Consider the following 25,444-nt stretch of genomic DNA (forward strand, 5'->3'; position numbering starts at 1 on the left):
AGAGGAATTGTCATGGACGAACTGAAAGTAGGAGAAAAGGAGAACGGGAGAGCAAAGATCGCATGAAAGAAATACAACCTACCAAACGATTATTGCCAACAAATTCCTTGAACTGAAAAAGATGCTGAAAATTGTGAGATCTCAGAAATTGTGAGAAAATGCACATTAATGTCATAGTGTTGGCTTCAATGTTTAACATACTTAAATAGACTGACACTCATCATTCTCTTTGGTGCTGACTACCTGAATTAAATCTCTTCTGCCTGCACATGACCCATACCACCCCATTTCCTGCAAATGCATATGTCTATCTAACTACCTCTTAAAAGCCACCATTGTAACTGCTTCCATTATCAACAATCCAATCCAGGAATCTACCACTTTGTAAATAAAACTTGACCTGCACATCTCCTTTAAACCACCCCCCTCACTTTAAATGAATGGAATCTAGTATTTACCAAGATAAGAGCATAAGAAACAGGTGCAGAAGTGCACCATTTGCCTCTTCAAGCTTCTCAACCATTCAGCAAGATTGCGGATAATCTTTTAAATCAACACCATTTCCCTGTGCTATCCATTCCACAAATATTCAGAAATCTAAAGATCTCTGATCTGAAAGCCATGACTGAGCATCAAGATTAGCAAATTTCAGAAGCTTTTGGCTCTTTGAATGAAGAAATTTCTCATCTCTAAAACAAACTCGTTATTTTGTAATAAGTTTCTAGATGTCCTTCTTATATCTACCCTGATGAATGTGCTACACTTCATTCAAATGTTTCAAAGGTACCTGTAATTCTTTTAAACTGTAAAAAAAATACAGACCAAGACTAAGCTATCCACTTGCACTGTACTTTCTCTGTAATTACAACCCTATCTTAAGCATTCTTTTCGATGTACTTTTGCACGGCATGATCTATTTGGAAGGCATGTAAACAAAAGCTTTTTACTGTATCTCAGTGCAAGCAACAATAATAAACCAATACTGATACTCAGACTCTCACTGTCAGAGCAACCTTCCAAGGATTTACTCCGGTCCTTCTTCACTGCTCTCCCACACTTCCTCATCCTTCAGTTTCACAGAGACCCTATTTAGTTACAGCAAGATTTTCTTTCACTTGCCTTCAAACCACAAATGGATAAACAGACCCCTCCAGTATCTGCTCCAATTTGCCTATCAGAGCTACTGGTCCACAACAGATGTCATTTCATTGTTTTTTTGCTCATCTCTGGAACATCTAGACAGCAAAGATGCATCCATCAGGATGCTCTTTATTGACTACAGCTCAGAATTCAATACTATCATCCCCTCAAAACTAATCAATAAGCTTCAAGACCTTGGCCTCAATACCTCCTAGTATAATTGAATCTTTGATTTCCTCACTTACCGACAGACAGCAGTCAGTTCAGATTGGCAACAGCATCTCCTCCCCGACCTTCATCAGTACAGGTGAACCACAGGGCTATGTGCTTCGCGCCCTGCTCTACTCACATTATACTTATGATTGTGAGACTAAGCACAGCTCCAATGCCATATTTAACTTTGCTGATGACACCACTGTCACTGGCCAAATCGAAGTTGCTGACGAAATAGCTTACAGGAGGGAGATTGAAAATCCGGCAGAGTGGTGCCACAACAAAAAGCTCTCACTCAATATCAGCCAAGGAGCTGATTATAAACTTTAAAAGAGAGAAAACCAGAGATCCATAAGCCAGTCCTCATTGGAGGATCAGAGGTGGAGAGGGGTCAACAACTTTAAATTCCTTGTATTGTTGTTTCAGAGAATCTTTCCTGGGCTCAACATGCAAATGCAATTATGAAGAAAGTGCCTCTACTTTCTTAAAAGTTTGAGAAGATTTGGTATGACATCTAAAACTCTGGATAACTTCTATAGATGTGTTGTGCAGAGTATATTGACTGGTTGTATCATACCGAAACACCAATCCACTTGCATAGAAAATCCTATGAAAAGAGATGGATACATCCCAGGTAGTGCCATACCCACCACTGAGCACATCTACATGGAACACGATCACAGGAAAGCAGCATCTATCATCAAAGACCCACACAACGCAGGTCATGCTTTCTTCTCACTGCTGCCAACAGGAGGAAGGTACAGGAACCACAGGGTCCACACCACCAGCTTCAGGAACAATTAATAACCCTCAACCATCAGGCTCTTGAACCAAATGAGATAACTTCACTCAATTCACTTGCCCCTTCACAGAACTGTTCCCACAACCTGTGGGAATTTTCACAGGCTCTCATCTCATGTTCTTGGTACTTATTGCTTGCTTGCTTGTTTGTTTGTTTGTTTGTTTATTTATTTATTTTCTCTTTCATCGTTGCACAGTTGCTATCCTTTGCACATTGATTGTTTGTCCCTCCTGCCTGGTGCAGTCTTTCATTGATGCTTTTATTTATTTTTTTGGATTTACTGTGCGTGCCCACAAGAGAACAAATCTCAGAGTGACATATATGTACTTTGATAATAAATTCATTTTGAACTTGGAACGCGCCACAGCTTACTTCAGTCCTGGGCAAGGCCACCGAAGCTTTAGTTGTTTTTTTCATGTTTTGTTCAAACCCATCAAAGAGTCAGAAAACAAAGCTCAAAAAACATGTCAGCACAAGTGAAGAAATGGAAGCTGCTCACAACGGAGCTCAAAGCTACCTGTATTCACACTTAAGACCTATCCTTTCTGATCCACAGCTGATCTTTTAATTCTTCTCCTCTCTCTTAATGTGCAAGTGTAATTAAAACAAGGTTGATGCAAGCTATGATTTTTTTTGCCCAGTAGTTAAGGACAATCCTGAAAAATTCAATCAAGGCACTCTTTGTGCCAAAGTTAATGTTGCCTAAAACAACCTTTTTGAATAATGAGAGATAATCTACTGTAATCGCTAAATTTTCAGTCAGATTGTACTTTCTTTTTCTGTGTATTCATCCAATTACATCTGTTTTCATTTGACAGCGCATCTTACCTGAAAGTCAGGAAACAACATCTGAATAACACATGCAATCTTGGATTAATTTAATCAAAAGTATACTGCTCCCTCTTTCAGTAGATTTCACATCTGCTAAAAATGTGATTACCAACCTTACATATATTCAGTTCAGATGAATCCTTGTACTTACTTAAACAAAGCCGTAACAGAAGCAAAAAGACTCCAGTATCCACTACACATGTAGTTTGCTCAGCCTTTCACCCTTCTGTAGCTCTGCATTACAGTGTGTGATGAGCTAACATGCCACAAACAAGCAACAAAAGAAATAACTTCTGGTAATAGCATGGTAAAGGGCAGGCAAAGCAACAGACTGAACATCTTTGTGGCAGAATCACTTAGGACTAAATTACGCTCTGCCTCCACTTACACGGTTAGTGGGGAATCAATTCAATGTCCCACTGATGGGAATTATATCATTCTGCTGCACAGTACAATGTGTTAACATTGGCAGAAATCAAAACCACAGCAAAACATTATCAGTAACCCTTGCACAAGAGGATATCAGATACTCCTGACCTTCACCAAGTCATGGGAGACCCATTCTTCCAGTTTGGAGTTTGCCTTCTTCACAAGCTCCGACTTACAGGAGTGAAGTTTGGTGGTTCTCTCTCCCTACACTCTGCTTTTCAGAGGTTAGAAGGGTCTCGGCTCGAAACATTGACTGTTTATTCACTTCCATAAATGCTGCCTGACCTGCTGAGTTCCTCCATCACCTTATGTGCATTGCTCTGGATTTCCAGAATCTGCAGACTTACTCATGTTTATAATCTGTGTGGATTGTTACTTTTTTAAAATCAAGTTCCATTACCTAGCCAGTATCCTCTGGTGGTAAATTACTTAATTATTTCAGGATGAAGATGCTTTGCAGGAGGTGCAAAGTGTTTTACCAGGATCAACTTTATTTGCTAAATACATTTACATGTACAGTATTTGGAAATTGCTGGGATGTGTCAGTGCTACATGCAACAAAAGCAGCAACATTCAACAATTATACAGAATAAAAAATTATATTAAAAAATTTTAAGTAGATATGGAATAAAATATGTATAAATACACAAATAGCAGCATTTACAATGTAAAGCATTATAAATAGTGGCTTAAGTGTTTACATTTCAGTGCAGTGACAGAGGTGATAGATAGAAGGGGTAGGGAGAGTTAACTAGAATGCTTGATCAGGTTAATTGCCTGAGCAAAGAATCTTTTAAAATAGTACGATGTTTTAGTTTTAATATCCCTATACTCCAGAAGGGAGTTTTTGGAAAATGTTTTCTGGGTGGGTAATAAATGGTCTTAAGAGTCTTTCAAACTTGCATCAACTTACATTTGGAAAAATGGAGCAAAAGATCTCCTAAGCAATTCAGGTACAAATGTACCTCAAAGTCAAAGCCTGCGTCAGTTTTTGTTGTACGTACAAATACATGTTTGCACAGATGCACTGAAAATCTGATACGCAGCAGCATCATTAGCACACCGCAAAAGCAACATTTGCAAGAAAAGTACAAGATAAATATAAGTATTACACAATTTTTTCCAAGAAAAAACACAATTAGAACAAAAGGAAGCAAAATCCATTTTAGAGCAAAGTGATGAAAGTGGTTATAGTATTGCTGAATAGGGTTGTGACTTTGGTTCAAGAACTTGGTGGTATGGACTTCAGGATTCTGGACTCCTGCCCAAAGGTAATGGTGATAAGATTACATGACCTGATCTTTGATAATGGATGCTGCCTTCTTGAGGCAGCACCTCGTGCAGATATTACCTTCGGTAGAGAGGGATTGGGCTGAGTTCACTGAAGCTTCAAAAGATAAGCACTTCCATTTTTACCATATTCCAAACATAATTTCTGATAAATAATCTGCATATTTTCCCTCTATCATGAATCTCGGGCTGAAATTTTCCCAATCACTATCTACTTTCCAGATTCCAGTGCATTTTTGGAACACATATTACACCCTTAGTAAAATCGATTAGAAATCTGGCTCCAATTTCACAGGTTGGAGTAACAGACAACCTGCTGGAGGAACTCAGTAGCATCTCCAGTATCTGTAGGAGGAAATAAATCATTCACACTTTGGATCGAAACCCTGTTGCTCCACATTTCAGAACCTGGTGTCTCTCATACCTCTCAGATGTGATTTGGCTGATCTTCATGAATGTAACACCTTTAGGGTTGTACACCTGCTTCTACAGCCTGCCAACATCACTTACAAGCCAACTGATGAGGTTCACTTCTATCTTTTCAATTGGTACTTTTCCACAGAGTGTCTGTTGAAACCAGGAAATCAACAGAAGTTAGTACTGCACAGGACTGTACTCCGATGACAGAGTGCTGCTGGAAGTTGTACCTCAGACTGGGCTGACCACAATTGGAGGTCAGAGTCTCAAAGTGGTCACTCAGACAAGGATGAGAAAACAGAAGGAGGTGAATTGTTAAACTTCACTACGAACAGCCCTGTATACACTCAGCTAATGAGTACAATCAAGATACAAATCAACAGAGTTCTGAATATTAAGAAATACGGGATCTGTAGAGGAAATAGGCACCAGGGTTAAAAAATCACCTATAACTGAATTTTGTAGACATAGATGGGCCAAGTGCCTAATTCCAGCTTCAATTTATTTATCTCTTTTTATGTTTCTTCTCTTTCAAATGGATTTTGGGTAGGAATGTTCTGAAAGTAGTTAACCTTAAATATTTTACAATATTTTCCATCAGCCACAACATTAACTTGACTCCCTGGATAGTAAAGGTATACTTTTCAGAGCAAATGAGCATAACTAAACAAGTAACTGTTATGTAAAAATGCACATAATCAGAATACTGGTTTACATTTACCAAAAGGGTTTTCATTGATAATTATCAATTCCATCAATTTCTAAAAAAACTGCCTTTCAAGATAATGGTTCTGCTATGACAAACTGCAACTTTGTCTCTCAATCGCATTTCCAACAAACACCACATATCCCTTATCATCCATGTACCTACGGAGATAATTTTCTTGCTTGTTCTGATCTCTTTTTGTGGGTTCTCAGCGAGAGACTACTAATGTTCAGTACTACAGCACTGACTCTAATATATTTCAGTTCCATCCATCTATTGTAATGCTTGGCCAACACAAAATACATAAAATTATTAAACATAAAAAAGTCTAAGAATCCTCTGGACAATATTTTCTCAGCCAGAACTCCCAAACCACGACCTTTATCAGCTAAAAGGATAAGGGAAGCAAAAGTGTGGGATCACACCACCTGAAAGTTGTCCTCTAAGCAACCAACACACCATTCTGATTTGGAAATATAGCATTATTCCTTCACCACTCTGGAATTCCCTCCCTAACACTACTGTAGGTATATTAACACCTCAAGAAGGCAGCTCACCACCACCTTCTCAAGGGCATTTAGGGATGGTCACTTAATGCTGGTCCTTTCTGAAAAGTTCACAGCTGAATAAAAATAAACTGGCAATTTTTCATAATTGAATCAAGGTTGCAGATGACTGGAATGGAAGAGTTCCACTGTTCAACATGGACCATATTTTTAAATCTATAACTCAAGCTCTGGTCATACATCTTGGATCCAAAACACATAATACTCCTCAGTAAAACAAAATTGACCACAAACTAATTATGAGATTGTTAATTGACCTTGGCTCATTTGTTTTGGAAGAGAATTTAGGCTTCCACTGTGCTTTCTATGAAGGATTAATTCCTGACCTCGTAGATTAGTTTTAATTCTATGTTCCCCTTTGTGAACTTTTTTGACTGAATAGTTTTTTCTTCAGTTAATCCAATCAAATCTTTCAATTACTGAAACATCTGAATTAGATCACTCCTTATCTTCTGAAATATACGATTTGTCAGTAACCTACCCTCGGAATTTTAACTCGAGAGCTTGAATTATTCTTATGAACCTTTCCTGCATTACTCCTGTATATTGATACACACTGATTAATCCAAGTAGAGCTTTATAAATCCAAATGCAACAGCTTTGTATAAAATCTCTTAGATTGCACCTCTAAAATATAAAGATTAACACTGCAATACCACTTCCATTGATGTAAAACTTCATTAAAATATTTAGATATTTTTCTCCTCCAGCATGAATCCTTCCTGCTCACTATTAAGAAAACATTTTGACCTATTACTTTTAGATCTCAAGTCAAAGATTTCACACTTTCACACATTCATCTCCATCTTTGAGTTCTGCCTGCTCTCTTCTTAACTTGCAAATACCCACCTGCAACTTGATAGTTTCATCAACAACACTTACTGTGTCACCTAACTTGATGGAATCAGAACAAAGTTGGACATACAACACTCTACACTTTCATTAATGACTATAATTGTTCAGGTATCTGCAGATTCTTCAGATTGCATTTATCACACCTAACCACCGTGGGACATTTCCATTAGTAAATCCTATTTCCAAACCAATTCCAAGCCCATTTCAGAAGAATACATAAAATGTAACACACTTTCATCTGTAATAATATCTGTAATGTTTAAGGCAAAATTAATTTGCTCCTAATTTTGTTATAAACTAATAATTTAATAAAGCTGATTCTGATTCTATCATTTATGTTTTTACTGCTTGTTAAGCAGAGTAAAATGCCTGTTAACTTTGCATGGTTGGATTATAAAAAAAATTAACTTCAGGTGACCTATTGGGGCAGTTGACCAAAAGACTGATTACAGAGTAAGGTTTAGGTGAGTCTTGGTGAACGAGAATGGAGAGAAGAGCAGAATGGTTTAGGAGTAATTGAAATCAGAAGTGAACAAGAAGCTAGAATTCAAACATGATTATATATCTGGAGGAGGTTAACTGTGATAGTAAGTTCAAAGCAATAGACAAACTGCTGGAGTAACTCCAAGCACTGGGCAGCATCTATGGGAGAAATTATCAACATTTTGGGTCAAAATCCTGCAAAACAGACCACAAAAGCAAAAATTTTACATAGTCTCTTAAGCCTTATGGCTTTGAGACTCTCAGTACATCCCTAATGTTCTTTCTTCACTGTAAGCAGTCATGAGTTAGAGGTCAAAACTTATTACATGTAAGGACAGAAATAAAATAAAAACATGATATGAACAGCAGATAACCTGAGATATATGCAAAGGTCTGTCAGAATCCGAATCAGAATCAGGTTTATTATCAACGGCAAGTGACGTGAAATTTGTTAACTTAGTAGCAGCAGTTCAATGCAATACATAATCTAGCACAGAGAGAAAAAATAATAATAAATAAAATAAAACATAATAATAAAGAAACAAGTAAATCAATTATGTATATTGAATAGATTTTTTTTTAATATGCACATAAATACTGTATATTTTTTAAAAAGTGAGGTAGTGTCCAAAGCTTCAATGCGCATTTAGGAATCGGATGGCAGAGGGGAAGAAGCTATTCCTGAAACGCTGAGTGTGTGCCTTCAGGCTTCTGTATCTCCTACCTGATGATAACAGTGAGAAGAGGGCATGCCCTGGGTGCTGGAGGTCCTTAATAATGGACACTGCCTTTCTGAGACACCGCTCCTCAAAGATGTCCTGGGTACTTTGTAGGCTAGTGCCCAAGATGGAGCTGACTAAATTTACAACCATCTGCAGCTTCTTTCAATCCTGTGCAGTAACCCTTCCATACCAGACAGTGATGCAGCCTGTCAAAATACTCTCCATGGTACAGCTATATAAGTTTTTCAGTGTATTTGTTGATATGCCAAATCAAACTCCTAATGAAGTATCATGTACAAACAAGCTGGATGAACTCAGCAGGTCAGGCAGCATCTGTTGAATGAATGCTGCCCGACCTGCAGAGTTCATCCAGCTTGTTTCTACGTGTTGATTTGATCACAGCATCTGCAGTGTACTTTGTGTTTCCTAATAAAGTATAGCTGCTATCTTGCCTTCTTTATGACTACATCGATATGTTGGAACCAGGTTAGATCTTCGGAGATCTTGGCATCCAGGAACTTGAAGCTGCTCACTCTCTCTGAGGATTGGTATGTGTATGTTCCAATATTGTTTAGAAATAACCTTTTACTGCATGCTGCCTCAAGTACTGTAGGAAACATTCATTGCTACTTCATTTGGAAATACTTTGACTGTTCCGAGGTTCTTTGAAAGAACTTGTTTCGGTAGCTTGAAGAATATTTTCAGATTTTGAGAATCTTTTATTCAGCAAACAAAATTTAGACAGTATCTTCACACAACTCTAATATTACATATAATGTTGCAGAATTATCTCAATTCTTCTTTGAATCTGGCCCAATTTGTGTGTGGAGGCTGTTCATTTGTCACCTGCATTTTCTTTTAAACTTTAGAAGTGTTTGTTCTAATTTCTTTTCACAGTTAATAACATATTTCCTTTAGGCTTAAAATTATTCAGTTGTAAAACTTAAGTCTGTTTGACTCTTCTGCCTACGTGTTCAGAGTTGCCACTTTAGAATTAGATGCAAATTTATAAGGATCCTATTTGATTCAGTGAACATAACCATTGTTTTACCTAACTAATAAAACATCAGAGGATGATAGCACAGGAAATTCTGCAGATGCTGGACATCCAGGGCAACACACACAAAATGCTGAAGGAACTCAACAGGTCAGGCAGCATCTATGCAGGGGTATAAACAATTGACATTTTAGCCAAGATAGTTCATAACAAATAATCAGGTATCAGAAAAAGAATTATCACAATCGCATAGTCTAGTGAGAGATGGCAAGTGACTTTAAGAGGCAATTAGTAATTATTATTTGTAATCCATTTTGCAGGAAAGTAGTTAAAGAAATTTATCAGTGATAAATTTCTTTATTTTAGAGGGACACTTTGTGATACATGTTCTGAGTAGGTCAAAATGAGCAATGTCAAAATATAAGTTTTCGAAACAAAATTAACTGCGCTAAATTAAAGCAAAAAAGTCAATTGCAATTATTTCTTCTTTGCAGTTCAGATACATGTTTCTTAATTCAGTGCTCTGTAAAAGATTCCATGTGATAATCCCTTTAGGTTGCTGATGACAAAAATAATTCAGATTAGAAGTCTTTTTTTTCCCCAAAGTATAAACCAAACTTTATGTTTGTATCCAGGATATTTTTTGGGGGTTCTATAACGCTGGTTATGTAGCTGATTTTCACTCCTTTCAGTTAGTCTATATGGACATTATTAAGATGAGAATTGAAATGAAAGTACTCCAAGCACAAAAATTAATGGAGCACAGGACAATAGCTCAATTTATTCTGTGCACGCCTTATGTTCCAGCAAAATATCTAAAAATTAACTTAAAAGGCCAAGTGCTAACTTAGAACAGAATTTCTATTGGTTAAATAGCCTGATTTTGCTACCTGAGCAAAGAGGTAAATCACATCACTTTCAGCTGTCAGTTCCTGCCTACTACAATTAAATTTACTATCAGAATGGCTCTAAAAATTTATTTTAATGAAATCAGACTGGACCCGCTGGCTATTTGATCACAGGCATTATTAACCTTAGCCTCAAAAGACAGACATAAAAAAAAACAAACTTAATTTGAAGTCACTTACAGTCTTCGATGTACATTCTTTGTAACCAAATACCATTAGATAGAAAATAAACTAAGAAATGTGACAAGGATTCACTGAACATCTATTATTACTTCCAGAATCAAACAAAATGCAAATGCTATCTGGATCATCTCTATGTCTTTTTTGCTGTTTTCACTCTGTTATTATCTTCAGTGTTGCCTTTGTTGAATGGCCGCAGTGACTAACATTTGTCACAAGATAAAGATGGAGACAAGAGAGGCTGTAATTTTCAAAGTGAAAGAAAAGACACTTTCTTTCCCTTTAGTTGGTGGAAAATTGCATGTACTGATTGAATCAGACATCCAGTGATCCCTCTAATGTGTGGAATTGGTAAGCGAATATTGACATGAAAGTATTTTGATTTGCTTGATGATCATCATGTTCAAAGTGATAGGTGACCCATACCACTGTCCCAATACAGAGGAAAAATCAAGCTATGTATTATTCAGGCCTACATAACCCTACCAAATGCATAAGTCACCCAAAACGAAAATTCAAGGCTAACTATCGAGGAGCCTCACATGCATAAAAGAAATAAAACATAAGCATTCACTGCAAAGTTGCCTCTTCTTCAAGATGAGCTAGGTGGTCCCATTGTACAACATTATATGAAAATCAAGGGAGAGCAACCAACTTCAGAGGATTTCTGCCTTTAATTTCCTTATGCCCCAGTAGATTGTTGAGATCTGGAATTCACAACTGAATGTGGAATGAGAATGGATTTCAAAGAAGTTTTGAATTGTGAATTGGGTTATCCTTCGTGAAGATTAATTGGCTGGATATGGGGGAAATGGAGGATAACTCATTCAGAAAAAGCTACCCTTGCCATAACAACCAGATGTCATTGTTCAATTCTGAAATTTCCATAGGTGAAGCATTCTCCAACTTGTGAAAATATGCTTCAAAACACTGAAAGCTGACCAACAATGCAAATTTCATCATTTATATTAAGGGGTCAATAATTTAGATGCCACAAAATCAAAATAATGTTTTAATTCCAAATCACAGGTGTCTATTGAACACCAACTATCAGTGACAAAAATCAGCGCAGTTTGAACACACACTACTTAAAAACTGTTCACTCTAAGCACGGTGTAGTGTTTTTTAAAGGCCACATGTTGTGCATGTGACTCACACTAGTTAGAAAATGTTCAGTAACAGTCACCTGCCCCAATTAACCAGCATGGTGTCCCAAAGAAACAAAAGGAATCCCAGTTATTTACTCAATTAGGATTTGTTCTTTCAGAGTTCTCCCAAATAAGTGGCTCCCCCCACTAACTGATAGCTCAATTATCTGGAATCCATTGTATATGTACTTGCGCATATGACAATAAACTCAACATTGACTCTGAATACTTACACCATATCTGCCTGCACTGCCAGATTCCCTCCCAAGAGACCAGGTAGTATTGGGCTCCTTGAGTATCACAAAAGCAGATTTTGACCTTCCAGTTAAATATCCGATGTTCCACACACTTATTGTGAAAAAAAAAACAAGTTGGCAAAATGATCTTAACTGATCATTGCATTCTGACTGTTGTGGTGGGAATGAAATCACCAGAGAAGCTACTGGTAGGTACGAAGTAGCTTCTTTATTCAATAACACAAGCTACATCAGACATCATGAGGAGACACTTCTGGTCAAAAGCTCTGGCTGGCCCATGGGGCTCGATATTTTATGTGCTAAATATCAAAGGACAATTCCATATTTACAATACATGGACAATGCTTTCTTTAAAACTACATACAAACTCCACACCTCCTGATTCGCACCCACACCACAGACATCCAACTTAATTTTAATCAGCTTTGTATGGTCTGGGATTCATGACTTTTAAGAGCCCATTCATTGCTCAGAGCTGCACTCCAAATTAAATCCGCAATACATATTCAGATGTGAAGGTTGGTAGTCAAAGTCATTTGCTAAATACAAATGTGCTAAACCCAATAATTGCTCTAACACTGACTAACTAAGTCTTGCTAGTTCAGTGATCTCTATGCAAGCTCAGTAGCTTCTGCATTTGCAGCAAGAGTTACAAACTTAACTTGCACACATAATTCTAAAATTGTCAAGCCCTTGGGTCCAATTAACTGCATGATCTACTTGCTGGCATATGTTCAAATACAGGTCTTGCCTGTCGCCTTTTTGGTTCATACTTGAAAAATTTGAACTAACTATAATGAATAATTATTGTCAACCATACAGACGGCTACAACGGCCTTGTCCAAACTTCACAAACAGAAAATGTTTTAAGGATGTGTATAAGCATCAGGTTAGATAGAAATTGAGATGCTCAATGCCTCATTAAGAGAATTTGATTTAAAGGGCTTTCTTTTCTCTGGGATATATATAAGAAGAAGTGGAGAAATTTAAGGTAGAAATGTCAGGGCTTAGAACCCAAGGCACAACATAAGCAAAATTCTGCAGATGTCACAAATAAAGACAGAAAATACAGAAATACTCAGCAATACTATGGCTAGAGGAACAGAATTTATGTTTCAGGCCAATGACCTTTCATCAGAAACATTGTCTGTTTATCTCTCCAAGGTGCTGTCTGGCCTATTGAGTATTTTCAAAACTCTTATAACTAAAGGCACTTTTGTCCATAATGTGATAAAGTAAGGCATGATATTAACCACCTACATCTGCTGCTAAAATTCCGTTTTTAAAATGTGCAAGAACAAAATAAAGGAATGAAGTATTTTCAGAAAAAAGAATACCTGAATTAATATGGAAGAGAAGCAATTATTTCTATTAATACCATAAACTACTGAAGTGACTCTTGCTGAAGTTTGCTTTGACACCCTACCACAGCAGTGAAAGGTTAGAAACCCCACATCTTCCCCTTGTTAATGTACCATAGTTAAAATGCATTTTTCAGTTTGAAGGATATGTGTCAGAATTAAGTGCACTTATCTTGAATTATCGTACATTAGTTTAAAGCTACAACACAAGGATGCTGTAGTACTATTTCAATGCAACATTCTGACTCCTATTTTATTCAGTTAATTGCACAGATTTTAAATGCATGTCCCAGAAAAAAAATCAGGCTTCAGAAATAGCTCTGAGCATGATGTTTGTTATACATTATATCAGAACAGAAACTCTACATTTCCAGAGCAAGTGTTTTTGTTATTTCTGACAGAAGTGAAATATCTGGAGTTACCGCTTTCCTCCAATTTCCCAGACTTATTGATTTTCTTAAATGCTTTTGATATTTATCATTATATCAAGGTCAATGAATCACTGGGCTCTTATCCTGTAGGCACTGATCTCCTTTTAAAATGTAATTTAATTCATGTTCTTTTTAGAAAGAAAGATAATTCATTTTGGTTTCTGCTATTCTTTCCTAACAATTTCCTGTTTTAAACAATGCCGATAAAATGTCTTGTCAGTAATATCAGATGCTGTGTTCATTATTTCATGTGCTTCCATCCCAACGTTTGGTGGCTTGCTCTCCCTTTCAAAAATGCTGAATAATGGCTCTATAAAATTACGAAAACAGGATGCAGAATAACAGACAGGGTGGGGAAAGGTGGCTTGGTTAATCAGGATTTCAGGAATTGGGGAAAGGGAAGTGGGTGAATAGGATATGGTGAAAAAATATTCTATGCAATAAGAATACATAATGTGACCACCCTTCACAGTGGCAATGCTAATGGTTTGAATGAAGAAGATTTAAAAACGATGTGCTCAAAGCTTGTGTTGCAAGGCACAAAGACACTGTGTTTTAATTGTTTCCAGAACAATATACTGTGGATATATTAAAATATAATCAGGATAGGAAAAGACTGGCTGGTCTATTTAGCTGTCGCATCTCCTCAGCTTGCTTTATGCATGTCCACCTTTCTTTGTAATTTCCTAAGACAGTTTATAAACACGTTTAAGCAAAAAAGTAATTCAAAGAAATTCAAAGAAGCAAACATCAGTACAATCCTTCTCAGTTACCCTTCAGCAACTGAATTTCATTCAGGAAACTATTCTGATCAAACCTCAACTACATTTTGTATGTCTTTGGAACTAATCCAGTGATATAGAAAAAGTAGGTAAGATTGGATCATGATGGTTTCTAGACACTTAATGCCTGAGTGAAACACTTCCAAAGGCTCACTGAATAACAGGAATTGACTAAGATATAACTGAGTTCTGTTCTTGCCTAATTTATAAGTATGACCCTGATGCTCTGCAAGCTCTCATTGAAATAACATCAATATAAACAAGTCCAGCCCTAACACCTCATGAACTTCAATCAAAATGTTCCTGAGTCGACACTTGTCTGCAATCTGTCAGTCACCTATGAAGCCTTTTTAAACAGAGAATTAATTGGATGGCCCTCATTGAAATCTTTTCTCCAGACCCTCAATTCCACTCACTTCATGCTCACAAATAACGTTACAGTTTTCTACCAAGGATTTAGCAAAAAGAACACGCCCAAAAACTATCGAGCAATCAGTAATGTACATTGCAGGAAAACCTGAGAAGCAACGCAGTCCACTCTTGCCAAACACTCCCCTTGTTCTGTTCTTCATTGTATTCTGTCTGCATCCTGAAACCAGCTGTTCTTTGTTCTCTAACATACCTATCGAGACCATCGAGAATTTACTTCATAATATAAACTGCTTGACATCACGTTCGCAGCAGGACACCGATGTTTATCCTTGAGAGGGGTATTTTAAAACAGTGTTACAAAAACATGGTCACACAGTATTAGACAATGACATGGAACACTGCTGGATTCTCAATCAGTATTATGAGCTATTTAATTTTAAGACAATAAAATAGTGTGCAGTTGGTTTCCCAGAAAGCACTCTCCCCTTTACCTAAGTGTATCCCATTGGTCGGCTGAACATACTATGCAGAGCTTGTTCTATATTGAGAATCCTCAATGGACTCAGTTATCTCCAGTTCACACCGCCACACCACAACATAAACAGATATGCAAATGATGGAAGATAATATAACAATAATTAATCACAAATTGCTTACTGTTTTAAGACTCTTTCATGATTCGTACCTCTCTGCAAGTCACACTTAATTTACTTGTAATGATGCCTGATTGTAGGAACTTTTGTAACATCAAACCAATAATACAGTGGAAAACCTTATTGCTAACTTCTGCATTTAACTCTAAAGTAAAATGGAAGCCAGCTGTTCTATGTGAATCATGGCAGCTTACCTTGGCAGCTGTAAATGGAAAAGAGACAAGATGGCTGGGTTAAATTTATTATTCGGAAGAAAACCTACCACGTAACACCGTGAGCCTGGTCGTGGCACTTATTTCTCCAACACTGTTGGAGGCTACACATTCATAAATAGCCTCATCTCGAGGTGTCCGCAATGGCTGTATTCTAAGAACAGACCCAGATCCATCATCGAATTCTATCACCTGTGAAGGAAAAGAGGATATTGTTTCAGGATATTATTTTCTGATGTTAAAGAATTGTCTGGACTTCTTCAGTGAGGATTACTGACTATGGTATCTGCCCCTTAAATATCCTTCTTTTCCTTTACCAAACAGAAGGAAAGAGTTTATCTACGTAGTTTGGATTGTCGTACACTATTTATAGTTTCTTAATTAAATTTAATCAAAGTCATAGTGCTGAGCTGACAATCTTTTAAAAAAGCTATTATACAAGCTAGCTGAATTCAAAACTACTTCTGGAGCAACTTTTGAGAAGTGTCACTACAAGTAAACAATGGATTTTTCCCATTATTAAAACAGCAATTTTGTAGTCACAGATAGAGTACCAACACTTAGATTTGCCTCAGCACATTATTTGCTCAAATGGAAACAACTGTTAACAAATAACTGCTCCTTCCTTCTGGCTGTTGAATTTAACCTGCAAAGGCAGTGGCATTCAGACAGAGCTTTCTCATTTCATTTATGTCTTGATACATATAAAAGGGACTTATGCCAGAGTTAAGAAACCTAAGCAAGAGTCTCCCTGAGGAGTCTCACTTTCTTCCCATGACTGCCTGTAGGATATGTTCAGATTTAGATGGAGCGATGCACTGGCTGATCTATGGGTCAATAGAATACCATTTGTGAAGTGATACTGTTGTGTATTTAATATTTCAGATATATTATAAATATATTGGCTGATTAAGCATTCTTTGTTGTGCACTGTGAGTTATAATGTAAAATGCATTGTGGGTTATATGTAAAAGTATGTGAATGAAACGTGTCATCACACCAGCACGTTATACTTACATCTCGACAAAAGTAAAAATGAAACTAACATACACACGTTCCAGATTTCCATGTTTTTACTTTGATTACTTTTATGTTTTGGGGTGATGACAAGGTCTGTTTGAAACAAAGCTGAGATGACTACCTACTTGTTGAAGCACAGCGAGAAGTTCAAGCTTAAAAAAAAGTAGCGCAGCTGGAATATGAATACATTAAAGCAAATGGAAAAACCAATGAGAAACAAGTACTAGTCTTGCCGAGTGCATTGGGTGGAAAGCCATACAGTTTGCTTAGAAGCTTGACAGCTCCAACCAAACCATCTGAAATGAGCTTTGCTAATATCGTGAATGTAATGCAGGAACACTTAGAACCAAAATCATTGTCAATTGCAAAATGCTTTCGGTTTCACCAGTGGAATCGAAAGGAAGGGCAGTCCATTTCAGCATAAATGGCTGAATTGAAGAAGTTGTCTGAAGATTGTCAGTTCAGTGATGGGCTTAATTGTGCATTGAAAGATTGCTTAGCTTGTGGAATCTTACAAGAAAGCATTCAAAAACGTCTCCTAACCAAAGCACAACTTACATTTAAAACAGCAGTTGAAATACTGCAGCTCTATCAATGGAAACAACAGAGACTCAAGTGAGTTGCAGTCAAGAATAAAAGTGAATGTGGAAAAAAAAATTGCAATGTCTAAACAGAACAGAAACCTGCCTGGCCAAACAAATTATGTTACCATTGTGGCACGGGCTCACGTACACCAGACCAATGCAGACTTAAAGGCAAAACTTGCAGAAAATGCAAAAAAGAGCATACAAAGAGAACATACAAAGAGCATGTCAGGCAGACAAATATAAATGGGCTGCCAAAGGAAGAGTTAAAGATAAAAAGTCAAGTTGCAGTTTCAAAAAGAGCACTCATCCACATGCCATTGATGAAAAAGCTGAACATGCTGATAGTTACACAGGACTTACTAGCCTTGAGATTTACAATGTGAAAACTAGCAATAGACAAGCAATATAGCTTATAGCAAAACTGATTGGCAAAATGAGTTTGAATGACATTTCAAAGATACTGAAATGAAGCCTGCAGATGTCCAGCTGATAACTTATACCCCAGAGTCAACTCTTACAACCACCGCAGAGGAGGCCTCAGAACTTCAGATGGTCTTGAGATGGCTTCACAGCCACAAATCTCATATGCTAAGCACAGGGAACCCCCCCCCCCCCCCCCAAACCCTTGTCAGGAAAGAGTAAGAAAGCCTCTATAGTGATTAAATCTTCAAGCCTGAATGTGACTATTTAAAATTTACTATGCTGTAGATGTCTGTTTAGCAGTTGTATTATATGGTGGTGGTGGTGGGGGGGGGGGGGGGGTGTGTGTGTTTGTTTATTTACTTACTTACTTGGGTTGAGATACATTCTTTACTGAGTTGGAGTTTTTAGCTAAGCAGGGAAGGACATTATATTTTTAGTATTGAAGTAATATTTGTGAAATAATTTAAATATATTGTTTGATTAAGCTCTCATTATTGTTTACAGAATAGATTGCAGGTTATATGCATGGTACATGCATGGTATACGTCATCACTCCACCATGTCATCCGTATGCGCCTTGCAAAAATGAAACTAACATAAATGTATTTTGATTAATTTTATGTTTTGGAGTAAACAGAAGAGGAAAATATAAGTGGTGATAGAAGCCATTAGCTTAGAAATTATAGCAGGAGATATTTAATAAGCATTACACACACATTGTTTCTATTCAGCTAATAACAAAGGAATTGACAAACTGTATATATTAAACATACTTAGCAAACCCCCTACCCCCACAAATATTAGAATATTTATACAAAAAAGCATATACTGAATTGGGGACTAAAATATGTTCTCTTTAATTCAATGACTTGTTTTAAAATATCATGTGGGGCAACCGACGAAACATCCGTTCCAGAGGACTGGTGAGGTCCTTCTCTGCTGTCCTCATCCACTATAATTTGAAAAATTATCAGCTGGGTCCGTTGGTTCTCTTTATGGCTTCTAATTTATCCTTTATTTCTTCAGTCAGAGACTCAACATTCCTGTACAATTTACAAGCACTGTAACCCTTTAGTGATTCAAATACTGACAGACTATTTGACAGCAGGAGGTATGAAAGCCAAGCCCAACTGTATTCACTCCGCATTAATGCACAAGGATATCGACTTTATGTCCTGTCAGTGTCAAACTTGACAATTTCACTCTCCATGAAATTGGCACTGGGAGCACTGCAATGTGTTTTATTTCTCTGTTCTGTATAAATTTCCAAAAGGAGAAAATCGTAATTTTTGTGCTGGTAGGTGTCCTTCCATAACTCGGAGGACACAGAGTCAGTGGGACTGACATGAATGCAGTGGATAAATAATGCCAACTCCAAACTCCCCAGCTACAACAAAGAAAGAAGACTGTGAGGTGGCATTTATCCCTCATCATCAATCTTGCACACTCGGTTGAAAAAAACAGTAAACTCACAGGCTGTGAAATACTTCGAGGCAGCCTAAGGACACAAAAACACCACATATAACTGAGAGGTCTTTACTTTATTCTGTGGGGTACAGAAATTACTTCCTACTGCTGATGTATGAGAGTTGGCGAAAATTGGAATCCTGAAAAAAGGGTATTTTGATCTCACAGTATGCACATAATCTAAACACTGAACTATTGTGAATCAGGCTGTGGCTGCATTAAAGCTTTCATTTTGATCAGCTGTAATTCTGAAAACTTGATAATGCGATTAGTTTGAGAAAAGATAAGTGCTAGATGGGCCTTGTGGTTTTTATCTTCCAGTTGAAGCAATGCTTTATATATAAGAGGTCAGACAACCCCATAGGGAAAAATTTCCATTAAGAGATTCTGTATTTTCAAATCAAGTGACTTATTCTACCAATATCGTCCATTCTCTGGCTCTCAATCCAAAAAAAAAAGTTAATAGCATTTAGGCTTGAGGCAAAGAGAAGAAATAAAGGGTTATCTTTCACAAACACCCACTGATCTGAATAAAAATCAAAAATTGCCCGACAGCAAACAAAAAAGTAACAAAAGCAATGATATTCACATCTGTTCATGCTGTGATGAAAAATGAAAGTGGAAGGCAAAACTTTCCTTCATAACAGCTTTAAAGTACAGCCTCAGCAAACATACAAAATAAATCTCTATTTTAAAACCACATCAAAATTCAGTTGGCAGGAAGACAGGAGTTCTGATATGTGAATGATAATAGAATTTAAAAACCCAAAGGTTTTACTGAACTAAAAGTGAGTAATCTGTCATATTTCTTCATTCAATATCTTCCACATATATCATTCATAATTTTCCCAAAGTGATGCCACACTAGAGAAGCCATGGGCATCTCTAAGTGGAGCCTCAGGGATGCAAGCACTGTTTTGTACAATTCCAGACAAGTTCACGAAAGAAAGACATCTGACATCTGCAGCTTTTGACTTCTTAAGAAATGTCATTCCATGTAATGTCCTTAAAACTAAGAGCTGCTCTTCATTATACACTATCACTGGCATATCCAGGGCTTTGATTCAACAGGGTACAAGGAAAATAACAGCACGCTTCTTTATCCACAGTGTAATAGAAAGCCTTTCATGCGTCTATCTGTAGAATCCCACTGTAACAACAGGGTCCCACTTGTGATAACTATTTGGAATCCTGGACCTGAACCCTTTGAACTGAACAGCAGCAGCACATGGGAGAGGAACACAGGAACAGTGGGGACAGGAGACTGAGTAGGTGCAAGAAGAGCAGCGCTCAGCTGGCCTCAATGAGTGTGTAAATGAGTAAATCTGCCTAGCACTCCTCGCTCTTCGCTCCAGCCTCTGATTGTCATGGCCTGGGGAATGAGGGATTGACAGGGTGAGAGAAACAGAACTGGCCCATTCCCCCCCTGGCAGAAGATGGCTGCAGCTGGCAAATCCATCCCATCTGGTCTCCTCAAAGCTCACTTACATATATGGGATGTCCATAGATTGGGTATTTGTAATCTGTTTGCTTTACTGAAAGCCAAATGAGGAAAGACAGAATGCTAGAAAGGAAGAAGAATCTGTCCCATAACCTCAAAATATTGTTTCATTAGGTTCTCCACAGCTATCCAAGCACTTCTCTGGTTGAAACTTTCTCAGAATGTGGGGTCAGCACCACAGTAACTTTCGACATCACAAGCCTTCCCAAATGGTCAATAAATTTGCTGTTTTTCACTGAGGTAAATGATGGGATGATGCTGGCTGGATCAGAAGGGTCAATGGTGGCCCTTTGAGGCTGATGCTGAATGTCTTACATTCAGACACAAGACCAGCCAGAGTCAGCTGGAATTGTGCATTCAAGTTTGATGAGAAAATTGTGAGAGCTACAGCTCCTTACTTCCGGCCTGCACTGATCCTACCGTGCTTTGACTCAGGACAGAACTTCAACAGAACGTAAGTAAAGTGCAAATCTTGAGGTCAAACCTGCTGATTCAAGCAAGGATATCATATTCAATGATTAACTTTATTTTAGTGAAGGTAAGTTTTATGAATAAACTTAATTAGAGCTGCAGCTTTACCTACTAATGGTCAAATTAAACAGCTTAAAGAATCACATCAGGTGCCTCACTGAAGAATTCTTTCCACAGAGCATGACAGAATAGGAACAAGCCCTTCGTTCCACAATGTCGTCACTTTTTATTGTCATTTCAACCACAACTGCTGGTACAGGACACAGTAAAAACAAGACGATGTTTTTCAGGACCATGATGCTACATGAAACAATACAAAAACTACAATGAACTATGTAAAAACAACACAAAAAATGACACTACGCTACAGACCTACCCAGGACTGCATAAAGTGCACAAAACTGTGCAGGCATTACAATAAATAATAAACATGACAATAGGCACAGTAGAGGGCAGTAAGTTGGTGTCAGTCCAGACTCTGGGTATTGAGGAGTCTTATGGCTTGGGGGAAGAAACTGTTACAAAGTCTGGTCGTGAGAGCCCAAATGCTTCGGTGCCTATTCCCAGACGGCAGGTGGGAGGTGATGCCAAGTTGAACAAATCTCTACTCTCTGCATGTGCTCCATATCTCCTCCATTCCCTGCATATTTATGTGCCTATCTGTCAACAGCTCAGTAGACTACAGTAGGAGACACACGATTGAAGAAGCTGGAGTCTTTAGCAGCAAGCCATCTGCTGGATGAACTCAGTGGATTGAGCTGCGCCTGTGGGAGGAAGGGAACTGTCGATGTTTCACACTGCACTGATGAAAGGTTTCAAACTGAAATGTTGACAACTCCTTTCTCCCCCACAGATGCTGGTCAACCTGTGAGAGTTACTCCATCAGACTGTAAAATGAGAGCGTGCCCAAACACAGGTTTCCCCTCATCAGCTTCTTAGAGTTTGACTAAACACAAGAGCCGTGAATGAGATCCTGCCTAAAGAAGTAAATTAGGGAGTTAGAGGGTTAATGAGGTTCCCACCAGGTCCCCTGATGCAACTTTTCATTAAGGACCAAATGTCTACCAACTGAAATTCACTTGTGTAACTTTAGGTGTACTCTTGTCAGCAGCAAATGGAATGGAACAGTTGACTAAAGCAGTCAGTGACTCCACAGCCCCCACTTGTCATTGGGGTGGGGGGTGGTTAAGCCTTTCAACATGTACCCAATTATCACAAACAGAAATCCCAATTGGTTACAGTCATGAATACCATTTCCATGGTGCCTGCTGCAATTTCTTGTGAAAACTGATGACAAATATCTGACTGGGTCATTTTCTGGTGTGTGAGTGACAGATTCTTCAGATCCCAAGAGAATGGAGTTCAGGTCAGGTCAGCTATTGATTGCTGCGTAATGTCCATGTTCCAGCTTGGTGCTTCTGCTAGAAGCTTTTCCGTGAATAAATAAGGAGCTCAACTTCTTCCTTTATGTTGCTGTGAACTGTGTCTGCACCTTGTGCTCTGCCTCTAGCCCTTTGATTCCTGGTATATGAAATCCCACAAACATGGCAGTAGACACACTCTCCAGAACCATCAGTCACATGTCTGGAGAGAATGTGACTCTCAGTCAGATTCAGCAGAATACCCCAAACATTGAAATTGCAACCAGCAGAAAAATCTGCCAGCAACTGTTGACAACACCCAGTAAGCCATGAACTGGGCTTAATGAGTAGTAAGTGTTAAATAAATGGAAAAGTGTCCATGCTAATAACAACAGTTTTGCAAGTTGATACTCAATTCTGGCACCATGGGCAAGCTCCACAATCATGGCAAGAGAAAGCACAGCTCCTTGAAAAGTGGAGGCTACAAGGGAAGCACTTTGTGAAAGGAACTGTTGGTTTCACTGGGACGCTGTAAGATTCCATCTCCAATTATCAGTATTGAGATTAATGTGACAAACTACTTCAGAAAATCTCTTCATATTCATCATCTAATCAAAACCGCCAAATACAAGGCATGACCATTTGGTTGGTGTGAGGACTTCTAAAAATTCTTTGCTGAATCTCTATTCCTCCTATTCCCATATTTGAATCTGGGTTCTTTAAACGTGCTTGATTCTGTGGAAAGAATTCACAGTGCTTCATGTCGGAAATAAATATGATCCCAAGGAGTTTGCAATCAGCTAATCACTGAGTGCAAAAAGAAAATGCAGAATAACAACGAGGAAAAATATGATTCTGTAGTGGTGATACAACCATTAGCTCCTCACATTGACAGTGATGAAATGCTTTGAGAGGCTGGTCATGATTCGACTGAACTCCTGCCTCAGCAAGGACCCATACCTGTTGCAATTTGCCTATTGTGTTGCCTTAAGGCATTTGTTTAGCTTTATTACATTTTCGCTTTAGTAATTTGTTTGTAATTATTTTCTAGTTAAAGTTAAGGTTGTTGAAAGTAAATTCATTGTCTGTGATGTAATGCAGCATCCGATGATGTCACACCCAGTTTTGCCGTGTCTTGTGGGAAAATACCGGTTTGGAGAAACAGAAAGGAGGGGGCTTGTGTGTGCAGGATCAACACAAGAAAAGTTTTCATTCTACGCACTAAGAAACATTATAGAAGCAACGCCGTAAGTTCATAAGATAATCAGTATGTTGAAGTAAAAATGTTAACACTGATTCTGTTAAAAGTAATGACGGTTGATAACGTTTATTTTCTTGTGCTATTGAAAGCATTACTGGATAGTTTGTGTGAAGTGTATTTAAAGCCAGTTGATGGCGTAGGTAGATTCTGACTGTATGTTGTACTTTAATGTAATATAGTTTGTTGTAGTTTTACTTTTACAAGTATTTATGATGCAAATGTGATGCCAAGAAGGAAACAAATACTGTATATATTTTGTATTGTTTTATCAATAGTTTTCACCATATGTTAATGTGGAAGAGTGAACAGTACATGGTTAATCTTACTGTGATCGTGCCCTCATTGACTACAGTTTACCTCGGTGTTTAGTTCAGAGTTACTACACCTGTACAAGAACACTACACCTATTGCCACAATAGGTCAACGACAGTTGCATTCTGAATGGCTTTTCACACGGCCTTAGACCATCTAGACAACTGATTGAGAAGTTACAGAACCTGGGTGCCTGTTCCTCACTCTGCAATCGGATCCTCCACTTCCTAACCGGAAGTCCATAATCTGTGCAGACTGGTGATAACATTGGTGATAGCAGTAGATGTAGTGTATATGGATTTCAACAAGGCATTTGATAAGGTACCCCATGCAAGGCTTATTGAGAAAGTATGGAGGCATGGGATCCATGGAGACATTGCTTAGTGGATCCAGAACTGACTTGTCCACAGAAGCCAAAGAGTGGTTGTAGACAGGGTATATTCTGTATGGAGGTCGGTGACCAGTGGTGTGCCTTGGGGATCTGTTCTGGGACCCTTATTCTTCCTGATTTTTATAAATGACCTGAATGAGGAAATGAAGAGATGGGTTAGTAAGTTTGCTGATGACACAAAGGTTGGAGGTGTTGTGGATAGTGTGGAGGGCTGTCAGAGGTTACAGTGGGACATTGATAGGATGCAAAACTGGGCTGAGAAGTGGCAGATGGAGTTCAACCCAGATAAGTGTAAGGTGGTTCGTTTTGGTAGGTCAAATATGATGGCAGAATATAGTATTAATGGTAAGACTCTTGGCAGTATGGAGTATCAGAGGGATCTTGGGGTCCGAGTCCATAGGACACTCAAAGCAGCTGCGCAGTTTGACTCTGTGGTTAAGAAGGCATATGGTGTATTCCTTCATTAATCATGGAATTGAGTTTAGGAACCAAGAGGTAATGCTGCAGCTATATAGGACCCTGGTCAGACCCCACTTGGAGTACTGTGCTCAGTTCTGGTCACCTCAATATAGGAAGGATGTGGAAGCCAGAGAAAGGGTGCAGAGGAGATTTACAAAGATGTTGCCTGGATTGGGGAGCATGCCTTATGAAAGCAGGTTGAATGAACTCAGCCTTTTCTCCCTGGAGCAATGGAGGATGAAAGGTGACTTGATAGAGGTGCATAAGATGATGAGGCATTGATCGTGTGGACAGTCAGAGGCTTTTTCCCAGGGCTGAAATGGTTGCCACAAGAGGACACAGGTTTAAGGTGCTGGGGAGTAGGTACTGAGGAGATGTCAGGGTAAGTTTTTTTTACGCAGAGAGTGGTAAGTGCATGGAATGGGCTGCCAGCAAC

At 38.2% G+C, this 25,444-nt stretch overlaps 1 protein-coding gene across 4 annotated transcripts in view; it reads right to left on the reverse strand.

Annotated features, from left to right (window-relative positions):
* The window catches only part of LOC132396773 (receptor-type tyrosine-protein phosphatase delta), a 635,525-nt gene that overhangs the window by 344,859 nt on the left and 265,222 nt on the right, over nucleotides 1-25,444 (reverse strand). For all 4 annotated transcript variants that reach the window (XM_059974654.1, XM_059974652.1, XM_059974656.1 and 1 more), the window contains exon 4: nucleotides 15,806-15,947. In XM_059974654.1, the coding sequence (XP_059830637.1) occupies nucleotides 15,806-15,947 (142 nt within the window). The remainder of the gene's footprint in view (nucleotides 1-15,805; nucleotides 15,948-25,444) is intronic.

The sequence above is a fragment of the Hypanus sabinus genome, chromosome 7 (genome assembly GCF_030144855.1).
Source record: "Hypanus sabinus isolate sHypSab1 chromosome 7, sHypSab1.hap1, whole genome shotgun sequence".
Lineage (NCBI taxonomy): Eukaryota > Metazoa > Chordata > Chondrichthyes > Myliobatiformes > Dasyatidae > Hypanus > Hypanus sabinus.